The sequence below is a fragment of the Sapajus apella genome, unplaced genomic scaffold (genome assembly GCF_009761245.1).
Source record: "Sapajus apella isolate SASKATOON/1434 unplaced genomic scaffold, GSC_monkey_1.0 scaffold468, whole genome shotgun sequence".
Lineage (NCBI taxonomy): Eukaryota > Metazoa > Chordata > Mammalia > Primates > Cebidae > Sapajus > Sapajus apella.
In genome coordinates, this window is record NW_022437404.1 from 39,057 (window position 1) to 48,712 (window position 9,656).

At 40.6% G+C, this 9,656-nt stretch overlaps 1 protein-coding gene across 1 annotated transcript in view; it reads right to left on the reverse strand.

Annotated features, from left to right (window-relative positions):
• Positions 1-7,878, reverse strand: part of LOC116545978 (HLA class II histocompatibility antigen, DR beta 3 chain-like) — a 26,440-nt gene extending 18,562 nt beyond the window's left edge. The window contains 1 exon segment of the mRNA XM_032272368.1: positions 7,733-7,878. Within this exon segment, the coding sequence (XP_032128259.1) occupies positions 7,733-7,799 (67 nt within the window). The 5' untranslated portion in view covers positions 7,800-7,878.
• Between the last annotated feature and the right edge of the window lie 1,778 nt (positions 7,879-9,656).

Sequence of the window (9,656 nt, forward strand, 5' to 3'; positions counted from 1 at the left end):
CAGGATTTCAGAGGATGGTTTAAGTACTTTAGGCCCCAGAGAACAGCTCATAAATGCTCTTTATCTGTAGGGTGATGCCAAGCACTAAAGATCTGGGCTTCAGCTCCAGGGATTTTTCCCCATAAAAAAGAAAAAGCTCTAAGCATAACTTTTATCAGAGAATCTACATATGTTAAAGGGATACAGGCTTTCTAAACATTGTGGTTCAAAAAGAAAAGAAAGAAGATAATGGGGAGGCCACAGGGCACATCCTCACATAGGAAGAAGAGGGGCCAACACCGAAGGTCCTGTGGAGGATATAACACAGGATTGCCTAGGAGAGACCCTTTGAATTCCCTTGACTCCCATAAACTTTTCAGAAAATAAACCCTCCTTTTGTCTGACATAAGTCAAGATAATAACAGTAAGTATTTGGCTGGGCATGGTGGCTCATGCCATGTTGGCTCCCTGCACTTTGGGAAGCTGAGGCAGGTGGGTCACCTGAGATCAAGAGTTTGAGACCAACCTGACCAACATGGTGAAACCCCATCTCTACCAAAAATACAAAAATTAGCCAGAAGTGGTGGCAGATGCCTGTAATCCCAGCTACTTGGGAGGCCGAGGCAGGAGAATTGCTTGAATGTGGGAGTTGGAGCTTGCAGTGAACTGAGATTCTGCCATTGCATTCCAGTCTGGAGGTCAAGAGTGAGACTTTGTCTTAAATAAAATAAATAAATAAATAAAATAAAAAGAAAAAGAAATAAAAGGAAGTGCTATATGGGGAATTTATTTTACTATCCTTATTTCTAAATCCTCTAATGACCCTGAGGAAATGTGATGTAAAGATTTTATTCATGGAGATTTGAGAAGAAATGGCCTGTACAGAGGCTCCTTTTACAAGTCTCAGGGAGAGGGCAGTAGTCAAGCTGCTTTTGTGGTGGAAATAATTTGGGATCTATATGATAAACATGGGCAATTCCTGAAGAAAACATCACAATTTCTTCATGATGGCTGAATAGGAACAGCTCCGGAGTGCAGTTCCCAGTGAGAGCAACACAGAGGGCTTGTGACCTCCGCATTTCCTATCAAGGTACCAAGTGCATCTCAATGGGACTGGTTGGACAGTGGGTGTAGCTCAAGGGGGGTGAGCCTAGGCAGAGTGGGGTCCTGCCTCACACGGGAGGTACAATTAACTGGAGGACCCCCCCACACCCAACAGAGGCCATTGGGGCCTTACCAGCCTCTCCTGCACTTCAGTTCAGATATTGCACTTCTCCTTCAGTCTTTATGGCCCTCATACCAGGAGATTCCCAGAGCTGACAAGCACCATGGGTTTTCAGTACAGTTGTGGGCACCGCAGGTCTGCAGCACAAGAACCTGCACATATCTGGGTGGTCATTTTAATTGGAGCCAGAAATGTCTGGGAGACAGAGCTGCCCATACACCTGAAAAAGAGGGAGCTGAAACCAGGGAGCCAGGTGATCTGGCTAAGAGTGTCTCAACCCCACAAAGACCAGCAATCTGAAACGCACTAACTTGAGAGTTTCGCAGCCAGTGCAGCAGTTTGAGCTTGACCCGGGACAGTCCAGCTCTCCCTGGTGGGAAGGGCATCCTCCATTACTGAGGCAGTTCACCATTACTTAGGCAATCTGCCATTACCGAGGCAGTTCGCCATTAATGCGGCCATTCTAACATTAGCTGTGTAAACAAAATCACAAGCAGCAGCTGGGCAGAGACTGAGGCAACTGAGCAAGGCCTCTGCAGGCAGACTGTGACTAGACTCCCTCCTTGCTGGGCAGTGCATGTCTGAAAAAAGGCAGCAGCATGTCAAGGACTTATAAATAAGGCCCCACCTTCCTGGGACAGAGCACCTGGGAAAAGAGGCATTTGTTAGTTCTGTTGCAGCACATGTAAACCTCCCTGCCCAGAAACTCTGAATGGCACAAAGTAGCTCCCAGCATAGCACTTGAGCTCTGATAAGGGACAGACCACCTCTTCAAGCAGCTCTCTGACTCCCATATATCCAAAGAGGCACCTCATAAAGGAGAGCGCTGGCTGACATCTTACAGGTACCCTTCTAGGGTGGAGATACCAGAAGAAGGAACAGGAAGCAACCCTCACTGTTCTTCTGTCCCCGTGGGTGATCCCCAGGCAAGAAGGGTCTGGAGTGGACCTCCAGCAATCCCGCATCAGAGGGGCCTGACTGTTAGAAGGAAAACTAAAAAACAGAAATAAATAGCTTCAGCATCAACAGAAATGATGTCCACTCAGAGAACCCACCTGAAAGTCACTTACTTCAAAGACCAAAGGTAGATAAATCCTTCAAGATGGGAAGAAACCAGCGAAAAAAGGATGGAATCACCAAAAACAGAATGCCTCTCCTCCTCTAATGGATCACAGCTACTCACCAGCAAGGGAACAAAACTGGATGGAGAATGAGTTTGATGAATTGACAGAAGCAGGCTTCAGAAGGTAGGCAATAACAAACATCTCTGAGCTAAAGGAACATGCTCTTACCCAACACAAAGAAATGAAGAACCTTGAAAAAAGGTTAGAGGAAATGCTAACTAGGATAACCAGCTTAGGGAAGAACATAAATGACTTGATGGAGTTGAGAAACACAGCACAAGAACTTTGCGAAGCATACACAAGATTCAATAGCTGATTCAATCAAGCAGAAGAAAGGATATCAGAAATTGAAGATCAGTTCAATGAAATACAACTAGAAGTCAAGATTAGAGAAAAAAGAGTGAAAAGAAATGAACAAAGCCTCCACGAAATATGGGATTTTGTGAAAAGACCTAATCTACTCTTGATTGGTGTACCTGAATGTGACAGGGAGAATGAATCCAAACTGGAAAACACTCTTCAGGATATTATTCAGGAGAACTTCCCCACCTAGCAAGGCAGGCAAACATTCAAGTCCAGGAAATACAGAGAACACCACAAAGATATTCTTCAAGAAAAGCAACCCAAGGCACATAATTGTCAGATTCACCAGGATTGAAATGATGGAAAAAAATGCTTAAGGGCAGCCAGAGAGAAAGGTCGGGTTACCCACAAAGGGAAGCCCACCAGACTCACAGTGGATCTCTCAGCAGAAACCCTACAAGCCAGAAGAGAGTGGGGGGCCAATATTCAAAATCCTTAAAGAAAAGAACTATCAACCCAGAATTTCATATCCAGCCAAGCTAAGCTAAATATAGGAGAAATAAAATCCTTTATGGATGAGCAATTGCTGAGAGATTTTGTCACCACCAGCCCTGCCTTGCAAGAGCTGCTGAAGGAGGCACTAAACATGGAAAGCAACAACCAGTATCAGCCACTGGAAAAACCTACCAAATGGTGAAGGCCATTGACACAATGAAGAAACTGTGTCAACTAATGGGCAAAACAACCAGCTAGTATCAAAATGGCAGGATCAAATTCACACATAACAATATTAATGTTAAATGTGAATGGGCTAAATGCCCCAATCAAAAGACACAGAATGGCAAATAGAATAAAAAGTCAAGACCCATCAGTGTGCTGTTTCAGGAGACCCATCTCATGTGCAAAGACTCACATAGACTCAAAATAAAGGGATGGAGGAAGATCTACTCAGCAAATGGAGACAGAGAAGGAAAGCAGGGTTTGCAACTCTAGTCTCTGAAAAAAATAGACTTTAAACCAACAAAGATTAAAAGAGACAAAGAAGGGCATTACATAATTGTAAAAGGAGCAATGCAACAAGAAGAGCTAACTGTCCTAAACATCTATGCACCCAATACAGGAGCAAGTAGATACACAAAGCATGGCCTACAAAAGGACTTAGGCTCCCACACAATAATAGTGGGAGACATTAACACTCCACTGTCAATATTAGACAGATCAATGAAACAGAAAATTAACAAGTATATCCAGGACTTGAACTCAGATCTGGACCAAACATGCCTGGTAGACATCTATAGAACTCTCCACCCCAAATCCACGGAATATACATTCTTCTCAGCACCACATGGCACTTACTCTAAAACTGACCACATAATTGGGAGTAAATCCCTGCTCAGCAAATGCAAAAGAACAGAAATCATAACGATCAGTCTCTCAGACCACAGTGCAATCAAATTAGAACTCAGCATTAAGAAACTCACTCAAAACCACACAACTACATGAAAACTGAATAACCTGCTCCTGAATGACTACTGGATAAATAATGAAATGAAGGCAGATATAAATATGTTCTTCAAAGCCAAAGAGAGCAAAGACACAACGTACTATAATTGCTGGGACACATTTATTTATTTATCTATTTATTTATTTAAATTAAATTAAATTAATTAATTTATTTATTTATTTTTGAGACAGAGTCGTGCTTTGTCGCCAAGTGCCAGGCTAAAGGGCAGTGGCATGATCTCGGCTCACTGCAACCTCTACCTCCTCTAGAACACATTTAAACTAGTATTTAGAGGGAAATTTATAGCACTAAATGCCCACATGAGAAATAAGGAAGATCTAAAATCAACACCCTACCATCAAAATTAAAAGAGCTAGAGGAGCAAGATCAAACAAATTCAAAAGCTAACAGAAAACAAGAAATAACTGAGATTAGAACAGAACTGAAGGAAATGGAGACACAAAAAAATCCTTCACCAAAATCAATAAATCCAGGAGCTGGTTTTTTGAAAAGACCAATAAAAGAGATAGACTGCTAGCCATACTAAGAAAAAAGAAAAGAGAGAAGAATTGAATAGATGCAATAAAAAATGATAAAGAGGATATCACCACTGATTCCACAGAAATACAAACTACCATCAGACGTTACTACAAACAACTCTATGCACGTAAACCAGTAAACCTGGAAGAAACGGGTAAATTCCTGGACACTTACAGCCTCCAAAGACTAAACCAGGAAGAAGTTGAATCCCTGAATAGATCAATAACAAGGTCTGAAGTAGAGGCAACAATTAATAACCTACTAACCAAAAAAAAAAAGTCCAGGTCTCGACAGGTTCACTGCTGAATTCTACTAGATGTAAAAAGGGGAATTGGTTCCATTCCTTCAGAAGTTATTCCAAAACATACAAAAAGAAGGAATCCTACCCAACTCATTTTATGAGACCAACATCATCCTGATACCAAAACCTGGCAGAGACACAACTAAAAAAGAAAATTTCAGGCCAATATCCATGATGAACATCGATGCAAAGATCTTCAATAAAATGCTGACAAACTGAGTGCAACAGCACACCAAAAATCTTTTTCATCACAATGAAGTAGGCTTCATCCTGCAGATGCAAGGCTGGTTCAACATACACAAATCTATAAACGTAATCCATCATATAAACAGAACAAAAGACAAAACCACATGATTATCTCAATAGATGCAGAGAAGGCCTTGACAAAATTTAACAGCCCTTTATGCTAAAAACCCTTAATAAACTAGGTATTGATGAATGTATCTAAAAATAATAAAAGCTATTTATGACAAACCCACAGCCAATATCATACTGAATGGGCAAAAACTGGAAGCATTCCCTTTGAAAACTGGCAGTAGGCAAGGGAGCCTTCTCTCACCATTCCTATTCAACATAGTATTGGAAGGTCCACCCAGAGCAATCAGGCAAGAAAAAGAAATAAATGGTATTTAATTAGGAAAAGAGGAAGTCAAATTGTCTCTATTTGCAGATGACAAGATTGATTTTTAGAAGACCCCATTGCCTCAGCCCAAATCTCCATAAGCTGATAAGCAACTTCAGCAAAGTCTCAGGATACAAAATCAATATGCAAAAATCACAAGCATTCCTATATATCAATAACAGACAAACAAGAGCCAAATCATGAGTGAACTCCCGTTCACAATTGCTACAAACAGAATAAAATACCTAGGAATACAAGTAAAAAAGGATGTGAAGAACCTCTTTAAGGAGAACTACAAACCACTGCTCAAGGAAATAAGAGAGGACATAAACAGATGAAAAAACATTCCATACTCATGGTTAGGGAGAATCAATATTGTGAAAACGGCCATACTGTCCAAAGTAATTTATAGATTCAGTGCTATTCCCATCTCCATCAGACTACCATTGACCTTCTTCACAGAACTGGAAAAAAACCACCTTAATCTTCATATGGAACCAAAAAAAAAGCCCATGTAGCCAAGACAATGCAAAGCAAAAAGAACAAAGCTGGAGGCATCACACTACCTGACTTCAAATTATGCTACAAGGCTACAGTAATCAAAACAGGATGGGACTTCTACCAAAAGAGAGATACAGGCCTATAGAACAGACAGAGGCCTCAGAAGTAATGCCACATGTCTACAACAATCTTACCTTTGACAACCCTCATGAAAACAAGCAATAGGGAAAGTATTCCCTGTTTAATAAATGGTGTTGGGAAAACTGGCTAGCCATGTCCAGAAAGCTGAAACTGGACCCCTTCCTTACACCTTACACAAAAATTAACTCTAGATAGATTAAAGAGTTAAACATAAGACCTAACACCGTAAAAATGCTAGAAGAAAACCTAGGCAAAACCATTCAGGATGTAGGCATAGGCAAGGACTTCGTGACTAAAACACCAGAAGCACTGGTAACAAAAGCCAAAATAGACAAATGGGATCTAATTAAACTTAAGAGCTTTTGCACAGCAAAAGAAACAATCATTAGAGTGAACGAGCAACCAAGAGAATGGGAAAAAAATTTTGCAATCTCCCCATCTGAGAAAGGGCTAATATCCAGAATCTACAAAGAACTAAAACAGATTTACAAGAAAAAAAACAAACCAACCCATTCAAAAGTGGGTGAGGGACATGAAGAGACATTTTTCAAAATAAGACATTTATGTGGCCAACAAACATGAAAAAAGGCTCATCATCACTGGTCATTAGAGACATACAAATCAAAATCAATTCACATTGAGAAACCATCTCACGCCAGTTAGAATGGCAATGGTTAAAAAATCTGGAGACAGATGCTGGAGAGGACATGGAGAAATAGGAACACTTTTACACTGTTGGTGGGATTGTACATTAGTTCAACCATTGTGGAAGACAGTGTGGCAATTCCTCAAGGATCTAGAAATAGAAATTCCATTTAACCCAGCAATCCCATTAATGAGTATATACCCATGGTATTATAAATCATTCTATTATAAAGACATGCACACGTATGTTCCTTGGGGCACTGTTTACAATAGCAAAGACTTGGAACCAACCCAAATGCCCATTCAAGAAAAACTAGTTAAAGAAAAGTGGCACATATATGTCATGGAATACTATGTAGCCACAAAAAAGGATGAGTTCATGTCCTTTGCAGGGACGTGGATGAATCTGGAAACCATCATTCTCAGCAAATTGACACAAGAACAGAAAACAAAACACCACATGTTCTCACGCATAAGTGGGTGTTGAACAATGAGTAAACATGGACACAGGGAGGGGATCATCACACACTGGGGTCTGTTGGGGGTTGGGGGCTAAGGGAGGGATAACAGCCGGTGGGGAGATTGGGGAGGGATAACAATAGGAGAAATACCTAATGTACGTGATGGGGATGAAGGCAGCAAACTACCATGGCATGTGTATATCTATGTAACAATCCTGCAAGATCTGCACATGTATCCCAGAACTTAAAGTAAAATAAAAAATAAATTAATTAATTAAAGAAAGAAAACATCAAAATTCCTTAAGGGACATGGCCTGGGCACAGTGACGATTTGCTCCCTACTTTCCTGATGCCATAGTAGCTTAGCACCCACAATGTGCACTTAGGTCGTGTGTCCCCAGCCAAAGCCAGTGGGGAGCTTAGCGCTATCAGTGTCACTATCAGCGCTGCCATGCAGGAGCCTCAGACACACAATGCTGGACGACAGGACAGGACTAGGTGCCAGAGCAGCAGGTAAGTCTCATTCAGGGAGATCTATGACACCCCCCTCCCAATCACATCCCAAACAGAGGGAGTTACTCATGTCCTTGTTCCTGGATTGGGTAATCTCATGTTGGGGAACCAATCAGCATCTGAGTTCAATAGCATCATCAGTTGCTGGTCAGAGATGCAGTATGACGGTCCTATTCTGAAACAATTTTCTTCTTTAAAGGATTGTTTTAATTTAGTACTTGAAAGTTTTGATCCAGTTGCACGTAGCACTTTAATTGGGTCCCTATTGTGAGCCAGCTCTGTGCTGGTCAGTGATGTGTTTGTAAGTTTGAGCCTTGTAAGGGCACTCATTACCCACTTGACAATAGAAGAGTTTGCAGGAGTGAGAGTGTTTAGGGTAAAGGAGATGGAGGGAACATGGTTGGAAATCAGGAGACCTTTAATCTGGTCCTTATTGCGCCATAACGTAATGTTGTAGATTAGGAAAAATTACTTCATGTCTCACAGTTGAAATAAAGGCCCTGTGATCTTTCAGGTCTTTCAATAGTGGAAAATGCTGTGATTCTGTGGATGCCTCAAAGAGCATCAGCCCCTGGTATCTGATGATATGGCAGAATGACAGCTGTTAACTAGAGAGTTTAATCTGTCCCTTTTACAGGTAGGGATGTTTTTAATAAGTTAAAGGAAATGGAGAGTTAGTTAATAATTTAATCTGAGTAAAGAAGCTTTTTCAAAGGTGTCTCCTGATGCTGCCCCCAAGGTTAGTGGCACCTCCAGAACACACACAGGCAAGGGGCTTGCAGGGGCCATTTATGTGCAATGGAGGGTCTGAAGGTGCCTTTGTATAGCACTTACCTTAACGATGTGATAAGGTCATCAGTGCAATCAAAGTATTCAGGGGTCTGAGAGATTGATCAAGGACTGAAAGTCAGCTGTTAACAGAAAAATTCTGTTTTGTCATAACCAATATTGTGTGCGAAGGGTGTTCAATCCCTCATTCCTGGTTCCCATTATGATTTCCTCATTTCACTGGGGCTATGGCCCTTCACTATTATGCTTCTCTTGTTTTATCATATAGGAAAATGCAAGATGTCTTCTCTAAATAATAGGTAAAAAAGAATGTTCAGGAAAGAGAACTCTAGAGAAAAATTATAAATTACATCAGTTGATGTAATCATCTAATTTTAAACATACAATACTACCTTTAGATTATTATTATACTTTATATTAAGATAAATGTAACGTCTAAGATTCAGAATGGACTTCAATGTATAACTGTACATATAAAGTTCTGCATGAATACACACTCAACCACAGTTCTGATAGGCACTCATTCCTATGTACATTAGTGTTTGCAGGGGCAGGATTCTCATCCTACTGCAGTAAACATGAGTATTTTACTTTGTACTCAGAATTGTACTGAGGGCTTCTATACTTCATGTTTGTATTTAATTCTCACATCCGCTTAGAAGAAGAAACACCCTTTTCATGCTTGCAGGTGGGGAGAATAAAACAATGAAGATAAAATAACTTTTGCAAAGATACAAAGCTAGTTAATGGTTCACTATAGATTGAACCAAATGATATACCCCTCAAGCTCAGCCACTTATCATGTTCCTTCACATTCTATTTCTGAGAATAATGTCCCTTGGTATTAAAATTATTTATATCCCTTTAATTTATGGATGTTCATAGCAGTAGGACTACATTTAATGAATGACAGCATTACACATTATGAGGAAGATACTGTGTAGTAATTCTGGTTTCTTCAAAGGATTCCCCTCATCATCATCCTTCCCCTCCTCTGAAAATGACAAC